This window comes from Neopelma chrysocephalum, unplaced genomic scaffold (genome assembly GCF_003984885.1).
Source record: "Neopelma chrysocephalum unplaced genomic scaffold, ASM398488v2 Primary Assembly neopelma1_24, whole genome shotgun sequence".
NCBI lineage: Eukaryota > Metazoa > Chordata > Aves > Passeriformes > Pipridae > Neopelma > Neopelma chrysocephalum.
Genome location: NW_020897693.1, coordinates 22685448 through 22707170, shown reverse-complemented (window position 1 = coordinate 22707170; position 21723 = coordinate 22685448). Strand labels below are relative to the sequence as shown.

The 21723-nt window shown below is 43.7% G+C and overlaps 1 protein-coding gene across 6 annotated transcripts in view; it reads right to left on the bottom strand.

Annotated features, from left to right (window-relative positions):
- Positions 1-21723, bottom strand: part of ACTN1 (actinin alpha 1) — an 88407-nt gene that overhangs the window by 3900 nt on the left and 62784 nt on the right. The window contains exons 8-20 of one of the 6 annotated variants that reach the window (XM_027708107.1): positions 20404-20529; positions 19024-19109; positions 13558-13650; positions 12187-12417; positions 11531-11678; positions 10786-10936; positions 8297-8405; positions 7658-7798; positions 5536-5718; positions 4693-4827; positions 3683-3862; positions 2612-2758; positions 385-450 (exon numbers count right to left, since the gene is read on the bottom strand). In XM_027708107.1, the coding sequence (XP_027563908.1) occupies positions 385-450; positions 2612-2758; positions 3683-3862; positions 4693-4827; positions 5536-5718; positions 7658-7798; positions 8297-8405; positions 10786-10936; positions 11531-11678; positions 12187-12417; positions 13558-13650; positions 19024-19109; positions 20404-20529 (1796 nt within the window). Of the gene's footprint in view, positions 1-384; positions 451-989; positions 1071-2611; positions 2759-3682; positions 3863-4692; positions 4828-5535; positions 5719-7657; positions 7799-8296; positions 8406-10785; positions 10937-11530; positions 11679-12186; positions 12418-13557; positions 13651-19023; positions 19110-20403; positions 20530-21723 lie in introns of all 6 variants that reach the window. The other 5 variants (XM_027708101.1, XM_027708080.1, XM_027708093.1 and 2 more) reach the window with 5 other exon arrangements.

Here is a 21723-nt window from a genome sequence, read left to right as displayed (position 1 = left end):
AGTGTATTCAGAAATGAAGTCTTGTATACACTTCACGATAAGTTCAACTGACACTCAGGGCTGGGGGAGGTTGTGTGTGCTGTGCAGAGTGCAGGTACCAATATGAGGAAGTTTATTGTTTCTTCCACTGCTACACAGTTTGATAAATACAATTTTTATTTGAACCACACAGGAATTAGACAATAATTTCCATTTTTTTACCTTTAGCTACCATTGTGAGACAAGAATTTTACATGTACAACTAAGATTAGTTTTAACATCCATTGCTGATAATATTGGAAAATAAGGCTATATTTACCTTGATTCACTACATATTCTCCTTTTATTTTTGAAGGTGCCTAAAAGAATCACTTTGAATAGGAGTGACAGAGGGCTCTACATTACCATATTGTAACCCATGGAGATAAGGCAGGCTCGGAAATCTTCACAATCCATCATACCAGTCTTCTTCTACAGGGAATGATACAAAGATGGAAAAAGCCAAGAGAGAAAGGGGAGACCAGTCCAGGAAGAAGTGAACCCATAGGAGACATTACAAAGAATGAGATTCAGCAGGGAGAAGATAGAAGAAAGGATTTACAGGACAATGAAAGACAACAGAGGAAAGGTAGTTTGTGAAACCATGAAGAAGCAAAGGTAGGTTTGGACATGGAATTGTTTACACACAAGAAACATATTGATGATGAAGAAAAGGAATTAAGATATCAAGGAAGACAGATTGAGGGATGGACAAGAAAAATTTTAAGTGACAAAGAAGTAAATGGAACGGTTTGAGGACATAAAAGGAATTCTCCCAAGACAAAAAATTAGGGAATTAAAAAGGAATAGATATCAAAGTACATTTAGAGAGGAAGCAGTATAGAAAAGTGATGTATATATAGTCCAACACAAGAACAACGACGGATTAAGACAAACAAGAAAAGAAAGGAAAAAACTGTTATTTTTTCACAGTTTAATATCTGTCTGTGTTCACCACTAGCATTCAGTACCTGTGCATCGTTTCCAATATCGTAACCCAAGCTGATGAGACAGGCTTTGAATTCCTCAGGGCCAAGTGTGCCGGAGTGGTCCTGGTTATGCGGTGTGCCAGGCAGCAGGACATGCAGTGCCAGTGGGGTGATGGTGTGGGGCAGAAGGAAGGGAGACACAGAGAAGTTCAAAGGGAGGTGAAAGGACAACAAATAGGTGCACCATGCAGTGGGTGAGGAGAGAGGGAGAGGAAGAATGACATGCAGATAGAAAGACAGGGAAGAAAAATAAAAGTGCACAACATTAGATATCACAATGACATTTCAGGATGTGCTAAAAATGCTCTCGGAACAGTTCCTTCTCAGAGAGCTCATCCCATCTTGAGAGCATTTGAATGACAAAAACAGTTGATGCTCAGAAGCCTCAAGATATCAATCTCCCACGTGAATCACTTGCATCACTGCTTGTTATACAGTGTCAAAAGCCCTCTGTTTCACTAGTAACCCAGAGTGCAGGTAAGCAGGCAGAGGCAGTGGGAAGCATTGCCTTAATCTTACAGTCAAAAGTTCCACTAAAGGAGTAGGTGAGGGCAGGTATGTTTGGCAACACACCCAAGGAAGCTTAGCTGTCAGGGCACCCCAGGAATAGACAAAGAAAAACAGCTGAAGCTCAGGGGAGCAGCATTGTGGCTGTATTTATGAGACCTCCACATGAGGTGGAGCTTTGACTGGCAAAGCTATTTCAAGTGCTCAGCTCTGCAAACAGCACGGATGTACAGCACAGCACAACATGGCTTGGCAGCTGCTCTTCCTTTTGCTCATGCCCACTCCCCCAGTGTTTGGATATACCAATCAAATAACACACAAGCTACCACAGGAACTAAGAATCGCCATCCACCCTGCAGCATTTTAACTCAGGACAGCCTCCAAGCACTAAAGAGCCCCCATGTGCTGCCACCATCTCTTGCCAGATCAAGGAAACTACAGACAGGATGCTGGGGCCAATTTCAAGTGACTTTCCTCAAAAGTTTCAGCTTTTAAAGTCAATGTCCAAGTCAAATAGAGATTTGAAGGTGGGAAACTCATGTTCTGCCCCTTCAGACTGTTGTGAAGGAAGGGGCAAATGATATGAAGGTCAAAATTAAAATCTCTATAGAACTTTATGGGTCCCTCTTCTAAGAAAAGAAGCCATGGTTAGTTTTCTTAGATAGCTAGAGAGGGGCTGAAATAGCCAGTGTTAAGCAATTTGAAAGTGTTGCCAATCTCTGAGGGCAGGATGCCCTCAGATATACCAGAGATGGCATATCAGAGTGGAGAACAGATGGTCCAAAGAACTTTATAAATCAAGATAATAATCTGCTCTCTGGAGAAGATGGGGTAAAAGTCTAATTATCTAAAAAACCCTTCAAACCTTTCCATAGTTTAGCTTTACCAGGAAACTTAGCAGTTTCCTGTGAAAACATGCTTCTCCCAGACTAATGATCACTTGGCAGTCTTCACAGAAATGACTGCTTGACAGCATTTTTAAGAATAAAATGTCTTCTATTGATTTTATTTTGTCACGGTGACTGCTTGTTTTTATTGCACTGTGCAGTCTACATGAAAGCTTGTAGCTTACCAAGCTGCAGTCAGCACTGACTTACCCTGTCAAAATGGTTGAAAGAAGCCCGGAACTCATTCATCTGTTCCTGGCTGATTCCTTTGGCATCACGGGTCAGAATCTGGTTTTCCACTTCGTTGATGGTTCTAGCAATTGTTGTTAGTAACTGTTCCCAGCCCACTCGGATATGCTGGAAAAAGAGGTCAGGACAATTTTAAAATTAAGAAGTTGCTCTTCAGCCTCTGAGGCCAGTGGATCAAATGTGCTACTTATTGCAAACTAAATGACCCTGGTGTCCAAGGCAGAAGTCCATTTTCTCACAAAAGCTTCCTTCTCATCTGCAGCGTGAGCCAGCCAGATATTTAAAATCTGAATTTTGACCTAAAAAAAATACTGAGGAGGCCAATTCCTGATCTTAAGAAAGATTTGGTCTTATTGCAAAGTTCCTTTGCCTGGTCAGAAAGGCTTCCAACATACTGGGGGCCTTTAACACAAATGAGAAGCAAATCCAATGCTTCTAGGACTTAGTTAAGCAAAAAACCCTCCTTATGGAGAAAATAAATAAAACACAGTGCTTGGAAGACGCTGGTGGTCTACTGCCTCTCCTGTTGCTTAATGAAGATGGCCAGAAACCAAAAGACAAGTTCCAAAGGCTGTCTGTATTCTGCTGGACTCATGTTGAACTCAGATTGCTCCCAAGAAACCTCATGTTGTCAACAGAAATCCAGTCTCAGATTTAAAAAAACTTCTGTTGGACTTTTTTCTTCTGCCAGGCTGTGGCAGCTCAAAATCATCAGCACTTTCCTTTCTAATCCCAGCTAATAGGCTGCCACAATAGGGTGGCAGGAGAAATGAGACCTGACAATTTTTCAAGCAATACTATTGATCTCATTCAGATTGTTTCTGTTGTCTATATTTGGAAGTGCTTTGGAATGGATTGGCATGAAGTACAGCAAGGCAAAAATGAAATTCAGTGACATGTTGTTGCATGCTTGGCCACATTGTCAAGCTCTCCATTTTCCTAAGAACCACAACACTTTGCCTGAGCTAGATGTTGCTGACACTACCTGGCCACAGCAGATGAGGGTGCCTAATCTGCTGCCAAAACATTTACCTCCATGGTGTAGTTGGTGTGCTTGTTGTCAAAGATAAGCGCTTCCTGGATCAGCTGGTGGTCTCCTTCCAACTGGTCAATCTTTGGTTTGTAATTCACAATGCTTTTCTCGTATTGCCGCAAGTGGTTGAGCTGGTCCTCCAGGGTCCCATGCATCTCTATTGAAATGCGGCCAATCTCCTGCATTAGCAAAGTCAAAGGAGTTAAGACTCCACTGAAAGGACAAGCCTCAACATGCTCGACATTTATTGCAGCGATTTCACTCTCACACAGGATGATGATTCAAAAAAAAATAATCTCATGGAGCAGTTACTTCACATAAACTGAGACAGTGTCAGCAAAAAATTTAGCAGAGCCCTGAAGGGCTGTGAGGTGAATCACATAAGATGTGTCTAACACAAGGATACATAAGAAAAGGAAACTGCAGTCCATAAGCTAGTAATGTACCAAGCCAGATCTTTTTCTGGTGTACTGTCTGCCACTAACTTAGTCCGTTCATACAGACATATTTCTGTAATCGCTCTCTTCTTTCCAGTTTCTGCCATCAGTAATAGCTTCATATTCTTGCATTTCATCAACTCCAATTATTTAAACTCAAATCTTACCTAAAAAGAGATCTCTCTTAAAAATGTCTCCTCTGAAGATATTTGATATGCTAATTGTATTTATTTTGTCATGTGGATCAAGACCATTATTGTGAAAGCAATTACACAAACTATGTCTCTGATCTAGAGTTTTTAACTTGCTGCATATAAACACAAATCTTAAAATACCAGTGTTCCCTATCTTAAGTCATGCTTTTTGTCTGGTACTAAAGAGTTACAGGGAGAAAAGTACAAGTGCTTCAGAAATCTATATCAATCTTGGGATTCTTTGTATTTTCTATGTCGTTTCTCTTACTGCAACTTGGAAGAAAGAATGGCTGTGACAGTGGTCAAGAAAGACCAAGGATAAGAATATCAGTGAAGATCACAAAGGAAAACAGGGTTTCAAAATTTGCAAAGCACTACCTCCATCTTGGTCTGGATCCAGGGTCCAATGACATTGGCCTGTGCACCAAACTGTTTACGAAGTCGTTCATTTTGCTGTTGGCGAGCATGTTCTTCCATCAGGGCTTGATCTCTTCTGGGAACCAACTGCCGCACCTACAGCAAAGCATAACAAAGTGTGCAGTTTAGATGCATAAAGGCATGTGTACAGTAAATGTAGAGGTTGCCGCAGGGGAGAAGAGGAGTGGGTGTTTGCACTGAAAAGTCATGTTTAAGTCACGGTGGACATGGAATGTGAATGCTATCTGCTGTAGGATGCACACTGCAAACTCATCTCCAGACATGGAAGACCAGAAGAGGCTTCCATTCAGTAGTTGTGGTTTTGGTGGCTCATGTTAACTGAGTTGCAGGACTCTGTTCAGATCTCACTTTGGTGATTTTGTTTTGTAGTAAGAATCATCACCACAACTACTATGGACAGTAGCTACTCTTTTAGGATTACAGCAAAGAAAGGCTACTTGGCTGTGGAGATAAAACATCTGAGGAGCTGAATGGTGACAAAGGATGCTATTACACTTACTTGCAGGTCAACTGAAGACTGAAAACCTCAAAGCTTTTAAATTTAGCATCTTTCATTTAAAAATAGCATGTAAAAGGGTTGAAACACCTCAGGCATTTGTATCAAAGATCTCTTCCACCTTCCAAGCACATGGCAATTGAGCCACAAACAAATGACAAAACTCCACTAAACTCAGCAGTAAGCATGAGAGGGTAACTGCAGAGTAAATAATCCAGTTCCTGGGGCCCCAGTGGTTGAGCAGTGACATTCTCCCTCGCTAACTTGCAAGGTTGGAAAGAACTCACATGTTCCCATTTGCCATTGATCTCATGTGGGGTGATCGTAGTGTAAGGATTCGTTCCTGCCATGTTGACATGGTATGTCTGGACAATCTTTGAGACTTCATTGTGGATTCCCAGAATGGCCTGTCGCTCCTTGTCAGCATCTGGCAACGTGGCTTTGAACTGCTCATGAGCTGTGGTCAAGCCCTGCAGAAGGAAGGCAGCAGCAAAGGGAGGGTAAGAGCATTACTTACAGAATAACCTCTTCAGCAAATGGATGCCTCCAGAAGTGACTGCAAAAGCTTACATATTCCCAGGATACAAAGCAGTCTACTCTAATACACTTTTCAGGTTCTCTCAGCATCACTAAACGGGCTGGTTTAAGTAGTAAAATGATATGAAGTCTTGTTTTCCCTCTGTTTCTGTCCCACGATGACCAGTGACAGAGATCACATACCAAAAAATTGTGGAATAATTCTGTCTCATAAGTTAGAGGGAGCTATTTTTCCAACACTGCTCAGTAACTGCCCGTCAGCTCTCTTGGGAAGAAGATCTAACTACTACCATTGCTATAAAACAGTCATGTCTCAATAATTTAAATGTGAGATGTTTTCCTTCTCCCACTAAGTATGTTCTTATTCTACACCCAAGGTAACTCCAGATGAGTAGTAGGAGTCAGACTCAGTCTGAACAGAGTCAGAACCAGGTGAAGGTCTTCCAGCCAACAGCGAACTCGCACAGGCAACACATACTCCTGTTGGTGGAAAACAGCTCCTTCTCCCTGAATGCAGCAGGGCCTTTCTGCTCCCCATCTTGCTGTGGTGCCTGGGCTGTGCTCCAAGGACCGATGCTTTGGGCATGCTTGTTGGTAGTTTGTGGACAGTTGACAAGCCAGTTGGTCCTGGCTCATCTTCCACTGCTTCTACAGGCCTTCATCCTAGCAACCTAGAAGATCAAGTCTAGGGAAGCAAATGCAGGGAAAGAGGCAGCAAAATGAATGGGAAACAGGTGTGTGCAGGGATAACTGAGGGAACAGTGTGGACAGAAGAGGGAATGAAAGTAAACCACATGATTAACCACTCTCTCTCACAACACACACAATGCAACTACTTTTTGTAAAATTCCTTCCTTACTTGGAGACTCACCACTTTGCAGCTGCTGCAGAGGCTATGGAGATGTAATACAAGCGTAGGGGGCTGGGAAAGATATTGCAAATAGTCACAAAGAGATGACAGAAGCGTTTAAGTGGTGTTTAGGTTTGTTCTTTGTTATGAAAGACTTAATGAACCCTTGTTCAGGAGAAAAGGATGGAAGAAACAACTAGCTGCTCAGTAACTATGTCACTACTCCTCCGCCCCTAGCTGCATGGTATTCCCTGTTGGTCTCCCCTTTGCTGCCTCACTGATGGTCACACTGCTGTCAGCCATTCCGGCAAAGAGCTGACTTGGATTCTTTTCATGAGGCCATCAAGCAGGAGAAATAGAAGTCCCCACTGCAATCCAGGAAAGAGTAATTCCTGCTCTCTAAGGTTTGAAAATTACCGGTAGATAGCTCAAGTTGCTTTCCTAACACCCTTTCAGAAGGGGAAAAACTAAGATATTGTCTTTGTTGTTTTACAGGAGGCAAGACAACTTTCATTTCAAATGGTAATTCAGGACCAAAGTGGTCAATTCTGATTTTTCCTGTGCTCGGTACCAAAAACCAGCTGGCAGCACAACAACTGTCCTCATGGCACATCCTATCACGTAGGACCAAATGACCTGGACGTGACATTACATGGGAGAATTGACCTGCAGACCCTGAGAATAGCACTAAGTTTTGCTCATGTGGGTTAAGAAAAATTCCACAAGACCTGAAAAGATTCTCTCTATTTTCAGGCTTCCATTAATATGCCTCTGGAATTACACTGAAAAAGCTGCTTTCAGTTCGTTGTGTCCAGCTAGGATGGTGTCTGTTTCATACCTAATCAGATCCAGGTTTTTGGAGAAAATCAAGGACAAACGTACTCATTTTTGAGGCTATCTCAATAGAGCAGAAGCGCCAAAGCATCATCTACAAATTCATCACCACTCTGAATCCAGGAGACCCCCAACTTCTCCAACTTCTCTTTATCCCAGCCTAACTGATGCAAATGACTGCTCTGTACCTGGATCTCCTCAATGGTGTGAACAATGAATGTGTCCTGCAGGTCCTCCATGGCCCCTTCCATCCAGTTATTGAAAGGGGCAGCTCGTTTGGCATATTCCAGGTACAACTGGTCAATTGTTTCCAGTAACTTCTCTGTCCTCTGGGCATGCACAAAAAAAAAAAAAAAAAAGAAAAAAAAATCAGGAAAGAGGTTAGAGAAGAATAATCACATAGATATATGAGTTATCTGAGCTGCTCCTTCTTTTCAGACCTTTTTGTGTTCCCAGGATAGCACTACAGTAAAAATCTCTCTGCTATTAGAGATTACACACAGGATAGATCTTTTCCTCTGAGAGAAATAAAATAAATCTAAGATTCTTTGAAATAAAACAAAATAAAGACAGTTTTTTCAAGCAGAGTGAGATGACAAAACACACAAAAAAAGTAGAAATAAATCAATAGCCTGAGCAAACAAATGGCATCATAATTGGGCTGGAAGAAAAACAGCCTAAATATACTGAAATGTAGCCCTTGTTTACAGTCCAGGATGTTCTAGGAGTTCACAAATGAGCTGAAATTACTCGTACCCACAGCAGCTTGCTTCCCACAAATGACCTACCAACATAATCCCAAAGGTCCAACTTGTAATATGCCTCACCTCCAAGGCTTCTCTACGTTTCTGGGTTAGGGCACCCAGATTATCCCACTGATCACAGATCTTCTGGCACCTGGCATTGACACTGGGAGAGTCGTAATAGTCCAGCTCACTATAACAGGTGGGGGAAAAAATGACAAGAAGTCAAATAAAGACCTTGTGGAGAAATAAGAGAAACCCATTAAAAATCTTGATCAGTCTTGAGGACAGATTCAAACAAAATGCTTGTGGTCTCTGCAAATCAAGTGAAGACATCAGTATTTAGTTTTGGAGACACTGTATGTTATAGTACATCAAACAGCACAGAACAGGATCCCCAAGGCCTCAACAAATACTGAGGCTGGCTACCTGATGGGAATAACCTGGCAGTGGGGGAAGGGAGTACAGACTTTTGCTCTAATGGGGAATAAGCAGATTATAAGCAGAGCAATCCGCTCCTGCATTCTGCTTAAGAACATTATGCAGACTAACCACTTGCATCTTGTACATGAGAATGGAAAGCCAATATTTTATTAGGAATGCTAAGAAACTTCTAAGATAGTTATAAGATTTGCATAGCACAGGTGGCAAGGAATTATTAATTATACAATCCAATAAATTTATTTAGGACAATCTCAGAATAAAAGTGTAGGTCTCTCTTATTTGCCTGACAGGGATTGCTTTACAGACATATCTATAGGCTGGCACTCATCGAAGACAGGCTGGTAAAAGTATGGTTGGGGAAAGGAGAGTTACAGGGGTAAGCTGAAGCATGTGGTCTTGCACTGCTTTGTGGTCATGGTTCTGCACATGGTCAAAGAGGGAGAAATCTGCAGGCAGAGGGAGCTGGGAAGTGTCAGCCTTGAAAGAAAAAGGGATACTGAGTGATCCTGGGCCATCTGATGAGCATTTTTCTAAGCAGTAAAGAAGTTATGCTCTTGCCTCCCCCAGCCTTGTTTCTTCATGCCATTGTATTGCCCTCCTGAGGTGTGTGGGCACCACTGTTGATGGAGTCCTCCAGTAAACTAGTCAGGAAACTGATTTGGGCTAAAAATAACTTCTTTGCTAGGTTTTTAATCCAGATCAGTTGCTTGATCTACTTTGCTGCAGAGCAGCATTGCACATGAAAGAACTCCTTCTGAAAGTCTGACTTGTAACACACCCATGCTAGACCACTACTGCTGGGGAGGGGAACATGCCATGACCCCAGAAATGCCTGGCACTGTAGCTACAGTGGCTTCCTCCAGACTCACTGCATCAATCTGGCAGTGTATCTCTGGGGAAGAAAAGAGCTTTGCCATGGTTTTTCAGGGCATGGCCTCTTTGCTGAAATGGAAGACACCTTTTGTAAGAATGGCAGAGCCTGCTGTTCTCACACTTCGGAAGAAGTACCTCGTAATCTCTCTCACAGCTTAGGCCTCAGTCTTCCCTGTTGCTCTTAGAACTGCAGCTGCTTTGGCTAATATGTAGCATGTCCTTTGGAAGTGACAGGTCAGGTAATGCTTGCTGACTAGCCAGCCTCAGTTTTAATCTTACTGACATGGAGGATTGCCTTGAACTCTCCTCCTGTTCCAAGGTCAATCCTCCAGTGGACAAGGGAGCAATTGTGTAAATATGTGTTGTTAAAGGAGATAATGGTCTTGATCCAGTAATCCTAAATTTTTAGAGAAAAACAGCTTTTCAGCCCAAGAGTACTGATCTCAGCCCAGACACTAATTTTAGATAGACCAGTGTGATATATAAATCTTTTTAAAATAGGAAACAGAGTCAAAACCAAGTTGTTCAGACTGTTTTTTGCCAAGAAAAATGCAGGATTTCAGAATCTCTCTGTGCTGCAGAGACTAGGTTTTTACCTGCCTGCTACCTCTAGCAATTAGACTCCTACACTAATGAGCCCCCATTTCTCTTGGTAAGCTGTATTACTCCAGGAAAAGAAGTGGAAGTGAAGGTTTCCAAGCTGGAGGGAAGCAGGGAGAGAGTTGAGCTGTTTTGAGGATGCACTGGAGCAAGTGCTGAACAAAGTGCACACAGTGTAGTACTCCAGGGGCAAAGGGTGAGGCCACGATGGGCTCAAGCAGGTTTTTTCTGCTAGAATAAGGAGGATTTTTTTATTAAAAGAGAGCAAATTGAGAGCCTGCTATCCTTTCCTCTTTCTTTCTGCTCCTGGAAAAGTATGACAGTGTTACAACTCTGAAACCTAGCAAATGCCAGTAGCAGGTCAGACTCTTTAGGAAAGGGTTCACAGCAGCATAATGAGCTGGCAGAGGATGGAAACTTGGCTTGGGAATGTAATTCTGTCACCTCCTCAACAGTACCCACAACTCATCCGTTTTCTGGCCTGCTTTTCTGGTGTGTCCGGATACTGGAGAGCAGTATCCTAGATACTGTTTGGAAACAAAGGAAATTCCCAGCATTTTTGCATGGGGATGGATTTATAGCTCTCCAGAGGGCAGAGGGCAAGGCTCAATAAGCCTCTCTGGCCCCAAGGACGGACATGCACTGGATTGCCGTACTTCAGCTCTTGTGCAATTGCAGCAATCTGTTCCACACGGTCCTGGTGTGCAGCCAGGTCACTCTCAAATGCCTCGTGTTTCTTCAGCAGGGCCTTTATCTCCGAGAGGGTTGCAGTTTCATAATCCTTCTGCTGCAGCATTGCTTCCTTACCTGGGGAGGGAGCCAAAGGACAGAAGAATGAAGGACAGAACCAAAACTCCCCAAAGCCTGCTCCTTGCCACCCAGGCAGCCTTGGGGACCCTCAAAAAGGCATCTACCCCACTACAGCCACCCTGCGCGAGGCTTGTCTCCATGCCTTTTGGCCTAGAGAAGCACAATCCTCACTTTCAAACCAAGGGGTGTGAGTCTGCCATTTAAAACAAAGAAGCACACTTAGTGCAGCTCAAGCCAGCACCGTCACAGTTTACACTGGACTTGTCTCAGCACATGCAAACTGGGCTATGCTGGTCCTGTAAATGCCAACTGTAGCATTTACTGTACAGTAACTTTGCCTCGGCCCTGTAGGTGCTCTCTTCTATCCAAAGTTTTCACTTTGCCACCATTAGAGAATGCCAATGTTGACTGTCTGATGCAGAAGAGAGATCAAGCTGGTTTTCATACATTATTTTCTAATAAAATAAGAAATATATCTAGCCTTCTTGAGAGGAAACTCTCATGGAAGGACCCACGCACAATCCACCTCTTCCTCCCTACATAACTGACAGCACTGTGTCAGGTAGTAGGAAGCATGCAGGTTGGCATTACCATCTGTCCAGGACTCATGAATGGATGCCTTCTGCCGGAACTTCTCTGCCAGGTGATCCAGCCTCTCTAGCCTCCGGATCTCATTCAATAACCATTCCTCGTAGCCCTTCTCAGCCTGCTCTAGGCCACCCCAGGCATTGTTTATATCCTAGAGACAGGAGTAAGAAGAAAAGGCAGGTTAGAAGCTGGAAGGAAGAGGTTCACCAGCATTAGTTTCAGTGAGCTATATGGTTCCAGCTGATTGGAGGGAGTGAATGTGGGTTTTTCATCTCACAGTGTTCTGCAGACTGGTCAGGGAGACCAAGTGCCAGACTTAAGATAAGTGGGACTAGAAGTGTCAAGATATAATGTCTCTCTAAACGCTTCCCTACGTGAAACTTTTAACGAAATTCAAACATTCCTGAATCAGAAAGAATGAGAAGCACCCAGACATCTCATAAAGACATGCAACCTTGTGAAAAGCCTCAGAGTCTGATTTAGACACAGGGAAGCAATGACCACTTGATCATCTCTTATCATGGCCTCATATTTTGTAGGGTTCCTCCCACAGAGTAGCTCACTCCAAAGGTGGGAATGCTGTGTTCACCCACAGGCTGAAAGGGAGTCTCATTTTTTAGGCATGGTTGGGGTATATACGAGCATTTCCCCCCACTCACCGAGACCATTTTCCCTTCTGAAGGCATGAAGGCTGGCCTGTTGCTGAGCCGCAGCTTAGTCTGCAAGGTGTTGAAATTGATCTCAAGTTGGCACTTCTCTTGGACCTTGGGGGGCTTGTGCAGGCGGCGGTAGTCCCTGAAGTCCTCCAGTTTCTGCTGCATGGCTTGCATGGTGTTCTCTGGGGCCCGGTTCTCCAGCCAGGGGATGGTGCGACGAATCCACTCCAGCAGCTGGAAAGAGCAATGACGAGAAGCCTTGAACTGAAAATTGTGTTAAAACTGCAGATGTTGCTCTGATTTCATTAGAGACCATTTACTTTTATGTTCGCTGTCAGAAAGATTCTGCCACTAGCAGGGCTTGTAAAGAAAAGTTTGCCAGCCTTTTTGGAAGTACATTTTCTTTAACGAGCAGCACATTCCCTTCCACACTAAGTAGTACCACTTGTTGCAGCAGTGCCAATACAACATGCTTAAGGTACAACTTTTGCACAACCAGGACCAAAACTATGTCCTCAGATTATGCTAAAGCCTCAGAGTTTTGCTGGACTGTTGCATAACTAAAAGATAGTAAGTCATATTATCTCCAGAAGGATCTGACAGGAGTAATCAAGTTTTTGCCTTTGGTTACACTTTTCGCACTCTAGCTTCCTCAAAGTCAGTGATGCTGTTTCAACAGATCTCCTCAGTGAACCTATTTGGGGAGCTGGCAAAATGCTAATGCAATGGGTGGTCTGTAGTGTGAGTGGAGTAGTGCCCTATGCTTTTCAGGTGAGGCCAAAACCAGGCTTATGGGCTATGTTTGCCCTTCTGTCATCCATCCTCCCCTCCCTACTTATTTACCACAAACATACTCTAGTCTACATTTGGTCTTCTCTGTAGTTTCACTGCTGTCAGTCTGTCAGCCTTCTCAGTTAACCAAAGCAGCCTCCAGGTAGTATCTGACACAGATTCTTTCCAATTATCAGCAAATGTATATTTCTTTCCTCAGTTAGCTCTAACTTCCATTCTCTCTGATCCAATTCCTGACTTCTACACTATATCAGCATACAAGTTGTATGAAACATGTAATGAAGTTGTACAGTCCTGAGGAATGAAAGTTAAATCAGTTTGATTTTTCCTTCAATTTTAGCATTTCTGTGTCTGCTTCTAATAAACTGAGAAATTCAAAGGTGCTTTATGGAAACTTTCTGTTTTAAAGTAAATTGCTCTTGCCTTTAAGGTAAGTTTAATCTTTAATTATTCTCAAGTAGGAAGGGCAAAAAATAATTTTCCAGGGAAACTAGCAATGGGCCAATAGCATTCTCCAAGATTAGTTATCAGCATTAAATGCAATTTCTTTCTGCATACCACCACTCAGAAACCAACACCTACATCACTGGCCAGTTTTTCGTAGTCTTCCATGAGCTGTTCATTTTCTTGGTTGACTGCCAGCACCTTGCAGATACGATTTGCTGCTGTCTCCGCCTGACAAAGAGAAGAAAAACAGAAGAAGGGAAAACTGTGAAAAAAAGCACAAACCAAAACTTACAGCTTAGTTTTCGGCTACGTACCTGCAGATAAAGTCTCCTACCCTTGTCTTTAGTAACCTGTCTGTCCTGACTTCTTTGTTTTCCATCTGACCTTCTATAACGATTTATTTTTCCCTTCTCAGGTGAATACATTCCTTTAGAGATTCTCAGTTCTACTGATTCCACCCTATACGTTGTGGGATAACCAACGTTTTTATGCCTTTTCTGAAGCTGCTCCTACAAGAGGGCCCTGTTGTTTGCTTTCTACCAGAGGGCCCCTGGCTGCCTCTTCACAAAGACAGGGGGTTTCTGTCAACACCTCCACTCTTCATACCAGCATTCCAAGCTGCAACTTGGTTGCAGTAACTGAGTGCTGTCAAGCTGATGAGACAGTCTCCATATGTTTATCGCAGGAAAGATCTACCTAAACAGAATTATCCATAGACTGGACTTTTGGAAATTTGTAATTTTGTTTGGAAGATAAAATGGTAGATACTGCTCTTAACCTTAAATTCTGCCCAACAGAGCTGTCTTCCAGCTTTCCCTGTATTTCTGGCACTCATTACAGGGCCACCTCCCCCAGCATCTTGCCACATGATACCTACCATGTAGTCAAGGTCTCATGATCCAGCTGAGAAGAGGATTTTTTCCCCCCTTCCTGGGTAATCTTTCTCCTTACTGTTCCAAAACAAGTCTCACCAAAAAAAGAGCCTATTGTTCCTATTTAGGTTTGGTTTTTTTTTTTTCTTTCTTTCCCTTGAGACCAAAACCTTATTCTCTTGAGGGACATGAACACATTAAACCATTAATTTGGTAAGTAAGGATCAGAAAAATCCCAGCTATGAACTCAGAAGCAGTCAGTCTGCCCTGGAGCGCCATGCATGTGTTGGGTATGGGGAACATATAAGCAGGCTGATCCTTGCACAGCCTGTATCTGTGGGTATCAGCTCCCTTTATCATTATCATGGTGTGTGCCATGCCACAAAGCCTCAGAGGATGTGCCCCTGTGATGGGTGTCAGGAGATCGCTCAGCACCCTCTTACCACAGTACAGTTGTTGCCCTGGTGCCTGGGAAAGGTGCTAGAGGCACCCACAGGACTCCTATGGAGCAGTCCTCCTTACAGAGGCTAAATGGAAATAAGGAGGAGAGGGTACATGCCAGCACTACAACAGACCAGTTGTGAACACTGTGTCCTGCCTTAAAACTACATTTGGGACTGACGCCAAAGAAGTTTTGCTGAGCTTAGAGCTGCTAAATTTCAACCTCTTTCTATTTTTAAAAGACCTTTTATTATCTGTTTATTCAATCTCCAAGGACGTTTGAGAAAAATCCTTAAATTTTTGCAGCTGATGTGGAGCAGCAAGAATAGCAATAAAACCATAGGCTGTACAGTGATGTATGGATTGCTACGGTCCCAGGGGACATGGCAATCTTATTCATTTGTAAGAAGATGTAAAAGTATCAGTCATATGCCCCTTCACTAAAGTGGACCAGCTAAGAGATACACAGGTATCAACTCATTTAAAACACATCAGAGAGACCTGTACAGGAAAAAGAGCAATTTCACTTAAAAAAAAATTGCAAAAAGTACAAACAATGGTTACATTTAAGAAAGCTTGTACTTTGACCTGTTTTTACTAAAGTTTGTACTGTAATGGAGTGCTTTTGATATCCAGAGAAAACTACAGACATGGGACCAAACAGTTTGTCAAAAAGACACTGCCAGAGCCCTACCATGATATGCCTGGTGACTGCAGGGAACTGGGAGTAAATATTTATCTCAATCACTCCAGGAGAGGTGTTCACTGCAAACTCTTAACTTTCTTGTTTTTACACCCCACAGGCTCACTGCAGCAGCAGCCAGCTGTGCAGGCAGGACCCATTTCGCTGAGGCATATTTACATATATCTGACGATAGATTTTCTCCAGCTGCCCAAGCTTAAATATGTGTGTGTATATATGCGTGTTGAACAACTGTCCAAACACAAAGACCCTAAGAATGTCAGTAGTTATGACATTATTTGTATTATCCTAATAACAGAAATGTAGAGGCTTTCTCTCCCCTACCCGTACTTGCCTCCCTATGATTCTTGCCTACTGTTATTACTGCTCTATGCAATAGTGTGCTGTCGCTACAGCCACAGGAAAGGCTCTGTGGCCACTATCACCATTAATGTCACAAGCAACACAATGCACTGACTTGTTCTGAGCAAGGTAGGACAAAAGAATCCCAGTGCTTTCAGGCAACCTTCTCCAATACACCCCACACTGCTGCTAATGAGCTGATCTGTGGTGATGACAACCTCAAAACTGAAGTAAAACACTTTTAGGTAAAAGAAGAGTGACACAACAAGATGTTTACGTGAGGCCAAGGCAGCTCCCCCTACAGCTTCATTAGTGGAGTTGAAAAAGCCATTTTTGGCTTCCCCGGACTCCTAAAGGCAACAATGCATTTAGGATGCTCATGTTGGCTCCAGAAAAAGACAGGATGCTCACAAGGCATGGAAGGAGCACTGAGAAGATGCAGCATCCTGGGGTCTGGAAGCTGCATACCTGTATACTCAGAGAACCTGTGTGAGCTCATCAGCTTCAGTGCAGCATTGTGCTGATATATTATACTACTTGCACTCAGAGACTTTGGGGAGGGCAAGCCCAGGACATTCTGCTTGAAACCACTCTGCTGTGCATATGCATGTGCTGTCTGATGGAATCAAAATGGAATAGTGAATAGCCAAAATAGCAGTAATATATCTGACTTTTGTCTTTTCTGTACTTCTCAACCATAACTTGAACTGCTTAGGATAAGAGTGGAGTTTGCCATCTCTCTAGTTCATGGATCCAAATCTTTCTGCTGAAGCGGATCAAAAAGGAAGACATTCCCACAGTGCACTACGTAGGGATGCCTGCCTGTCGCTGTCCTCTGGCCTCAGGGGAAGATGCCTGCCTGCTGCTGTCCTCTGGCCTCAGAGGACCACTCCAGAATACTGTACACCAAACACAATCTCTTAATAAAATGGTAAAACATTAGTTAGAAATTTTCACCCCAGAAATCAAGTTTACAAAATATTAAGCCAAACAGTAGTTGCATGCATTTAGTGTGAAAGTCAGAAGCGGTTAGAAAACAAGCAAAACAACCAAAGCAAGTATACCTACAAATATATATATAAAAAAATGGCACAGAGAAAGAGCAGCCATCTACACACACGTCAGGCTGAGGACCCTGTACCTTCAAAGGTTCAGTATAAGAGTGTGAAAGAAGCAGAAAGCGGCTCATGGGACTTCCCCTTCAGGACTGGTGACAGTAATGAAAAATCTGGATGATAAATGGAGTGATATCACAGTAAGTCACCTAATTGTGCATGAGGGCAGCAACAGTAATATCTGGGCTGGGGCTTGTACTCAGTAATCACTTTGCATTTGCCTGGGGGTTTGAATTTCTGTCACTTAGCAGCTGGCTAATGTACGTCTAGGGCAGCTCCAAAAAGGAGCTGTGCCCCTCCTGCCACAGGACAGTTGAGTTGCTGGCCCATCAGGACTGCTAAAAAAATCATAAATTATTAAATCTTCCCTGTAAGCAGTTTGACTACATGGGATTGAAACTTCAGTAACTAAGAAGCTTCATCTCTAGTTCTTGCCCCAGCTACTTGGTTCAGGTCCTGAGGCAAGTAAGGGGTTGTTTTCAGTTATCCCAGAAGACCTAGCATCCACCTAAATTGCTGACAAAATTGCTGCTGAACAGGTTTCCAAATCACGGAATGGGTGCAGAGAGAAGAGGAAGGGATTGGTGAGGGGCACGGCTGGTCCTGCAGCAGGCTACAACCCTCCTCATATTGTGGTTTGCTGTTTCCTCAAGCTGGAGTTCCTCAGGTTAAGCAGACAGCATGGAGCTGTCCCTCAGGGGCACCTGGCAAATAGCAGGTCTCATCATCAGGCTGGCATGAGTTCTGAGACTACAGTCTTGCTGGGCAGGTATCAGCTGGCTGGAGCTTGCAGACTGGTCTTAAACGTTTTGAACAAAAAACCACAGGATCATAAAGCAGTATCCTAGCAGAAAAGCCATGACTACACAAATTATGCCAAACAGGCAAGTCTACTGCACTGCACTGGGTCATATTACCAGTTCCTTGGAAGCAAGACAGCATCATGTAATTCAAATGAAACTGGGCAGAGAACAAAAAGCTTGAACTAAAGAGCTGCTCCTTGGAACCTACTACCTGCATTTGCCTTCTGAAAGCACCACCATGGTATCTGCATCAACACTAGGACCATCAGCACTGCTTTGTACAAAAGAGATGGAATCTCCTAGGAGTCAGGTTAACCCTCAAGCTGGGCTACACAAGGACTGTGTCTCAAATAGAAAAGGCCTAATGAGAGGAAGAAGTTGTGGCTGGGGGAAACAGTGAGATTTTAATTACATTCATAACATGAAGAACGTAGTCTTGGGCTTTGGATTTTATTGTTCCAAAGCCTACAAATTAGCAGTAATCTTGTGGAAAGGCCGTAGCCCAGGCAGGCTATGATATGGGAGGAAAGGATGGACCTTTTTCTCCCATTCAAAGGATTGCAGGGAAATTGCCATTTTGGAGGAAGTCTGCCTGAAGGAGATCTGTGACTATTTGGTTCCCAGTGTCTTGATGTCAGGCAAAGAGACTTTGGAGTAAAGAGGAAGCAGAAGAAGGAAGGAAGGCCTGAAGCTATAGAAATGGGCAAGGTAGAGGAAAGAGAAATATAACATACAAGTGGTTTGGGAAATAGGAGAATGATCAGGGAGAAAGAAGGAATGGAAAAGCATGTGAGTCTGGGAAAGCTCAAGACCTGGTAGAAATGAACTTTGTGGCTGGAGCACAAAAGCGCTACATAACCAGCTCACAGATGAATCAGCCTAGGAAAAGACCACTGACCTAGTGGAGGCTGGGTGTGGGAGGCAGGATGGCAGCCCAAGAACAGGCTGTCATTTCCTGGAGTAGGTGGATTGTGATACTTTTGGATGCACACTGCCTGGCCAAGACAATGCCCACTAGTTACTGAAAGGGTACTGCCTCTGTCAGAGCAGACATGCATTCATTTTTCAATGCCAGCTTTACTAAACGCTTTCTCCTCTGCTGGGGTGTGAAACTGGAGGGAAGGAGCAGCTCAAGTCTGTCTGAAAGGACATTTACATCACTTCTCTAACAAGACTACAGATGGCACAATCAAGTGCATACCTGGATGCATTAGGCTTCCCTGCAAATGACCTGGGGCGGACAGGAGGTCTAGCGCATTCCTCAGTGGAGAGGAGCAGTGGGCAGGGCAGGGTGAGGGGAGGGATTGTTAGCAGTAAAGTCTCACCTTCTGCGCCCCTGAGAAGGCGTGGTAGTAACATGAGACATAGGTCATTATGGCCTTCTCATCCGGCCTTAGCGTGCCTATAATATCTGTGCAGAGAAGGAAAAGAGGTTGAAAGGATAAAGTAAGAAGCAGCACATAGGATAAAACAAAACAATCATGGGTGGCGTGAGAGAGGGGGAGAAAACTTCCCATCATGCATTGCAGGACAGGCCAAACAGATTTCCATGCGGAGAGCTGGGAATTCGGATCAGAAGATGGCTAGCAGTGTTGGCTTGTGGCTCAAAGCGGCACCCCTCCCTCCCCCCCAATCCAGAGGGATCCTGAGATGGGGATCTGGGCTCTGCACCTTCACAGCTGCGATCTGGCCCAAGGACGCAAACAGGTTGTTTGGAGGTCTGAACGCCCGCGCTCAAGGCCCTTCTGTATGCCGAGGAGCTGGAGATCAGAGCCTTCCTACACAATGCACTTCCTACACAGTATCTGCTCTGCTGACGTGCACTGCCTGTTCCTAAGGCACTCAAGTACAGGCAGCTGCTTGGTTTTGGCAAGAGATGTGTACAAGGTTTCACCCACAAACTGTTTTTCTGAAGTGATTCCATTACCAACAGGAAAAGGGCTAAGACAGAAGCAGCAAGGACTTAACTGCCCAATTTCCAACACGGTGGGTGAGAAAAGAGGAAAAAAAGAAACAAATGAAAAAACCCAGGCATCTCCATCATGATAAGCAATTCTCTATTTGCAAAATCACCATGGATGTACTCGTTAGACATGCTTTGTCAGCCCCAGGTGAACTGGGACTGAATTTATGGCACAACTTGAGAAAACAGCAGGTTCAGACCTTGAAGCAAGGGTGCGGGAACCTTCAGCATATGTAAGGCAAAAGATAAAGCTTCGGGTATTCATTAAACCCTTCATTAAAACCACTAAGTCAGCTCTGTTTCTTCATCTTTGGAAAAGAAAAAAAAAAGCGAATAAGTATCTATATTGTTTCCCGTGGGGGCAGGCTGCAGTTCCCTGCTGGGCAAAGCATCTATGTGCTGGTCTCCACCTTTGTGAAACCAAGCATCCTAGCTCAGATTTACCAAAAACAGGAGGTACAGGATCTCGGCCACTAGGACAGTGGTTCACAAAGCAAATGGACAAGGCATAGCTCCCCATTCCCTTAAATTTGTGTGCATGCCAAAGTGTAGCATACCTAAGTGCCACTGGAAGTACTGCTGACTACAGGACAATGGAACTCCTGGCTCCCCTGCCCCATGTATTATATCTGGGGCACCACTTTGAACCAACAGCCAACTCTACCAAGAACATAATAATAAAGATGCCCGTAGCTAGAGAGGAGAGAGAAAGAAAAAAAGGTTTGGACATTAGCAACGGCACCAGGTGTGCTCTGTGGAGGGAGCTTGGGATCCTGTGATACCTTCTGGGCTCCTGAGAAGGCGTGGTAGAAGCTAGAAACATAGGTCATGATGGCTTTCTCATCAGGACGGGCAGTTCCAACAATGTCTGTCAAAAAAAACCTCACGTTAAGAGCATAATCAGCTGATGGGAGGAAATCAAAGGAGAGGTAGAACCACAACTGTCCAGGAGGCCTGCTGGGGTATATGCTTGTCATAGCGACTCCATAGGGCTTCCCAGCTTTCCCCAGAATCCAGGATCACCCTTCTGGTTCCCCTCCCTCATGACAGAATTTCTTCCAGTCTGGCCAGGCTAATGCAGCCGTATGTCAGCATGTCTTGTGTCACAGCACTTCCCTGTCCCGAGAACATTACTGTGAATGGTGGATTGAATTAATCCAAACTGGCAGCAAGTTGACATGACTTTTATAAACATAGTAAACTGCAATTCTTCCATACAGTTCTGTTCTTTGGGAAAGATTCTTTCTCCCTTCCTTTCCATGCCCCCGACATCCATTTCAATACAATGACAGCTTGAATTTCAAATGGTCCTTTCATTAGTTTCAGGGGAAACTCAATACCTCTAGAGATCAGAATTAATGGTGTGGAGGTATGCACATTAGCTGGACTCCCTGAGGGAGGAGAGTGATCAGTAAAGAGCAATGAGAGCTCCTGCCAGGGTCCTTCTTCATCGCTGCTAGCTTTGCTGAGTTCTACTTATTTTGGAGGTGACTTTATTTCCTACAGAATAGCAAGGAAACATTTAAATCTACTCTGGAATACTCATGATTTTTTTATAACTCAGCATGATGAATGCAGGGAAAGCAAGACTCATCTCTAGGGATGGAAAGTACTACCTAGAAATATGAACATCCTAGTTACTGAAATATAGGTTCACTAGGTTTGGCTGTGCTATTTCCACCTTTCCTCTTTGCTCCTCTCACTCCTTTATTTAACAAAAGTCTTTAACTGCTTCTCCTGTCCAACCCAAGATGGCTTTAGGCAAACAGCCAACAACCAGTGAACTATTTCAGTCTGTTGTTTGTACTCCAGAGTTACAATCTTCAAAATCTACTGCCAAGTTGGTCCTGACAAGGCTCTGAAAAGTAATCTTTGCTGCCCCAGTGGCCCAGGGAAGCAGTCATAATCAGTAGGAAAAGCATCTCTGAACAACATGGAACTCTGCCTTGGTCTCTTGACCTAGTCAGTGAAGAATTTTCATGCCAGACACTTCCGAGTAGTCGAGAAGAAGCAGTTAATAATAATAATAATAATAATAATAATAATAATAATAATAATAATA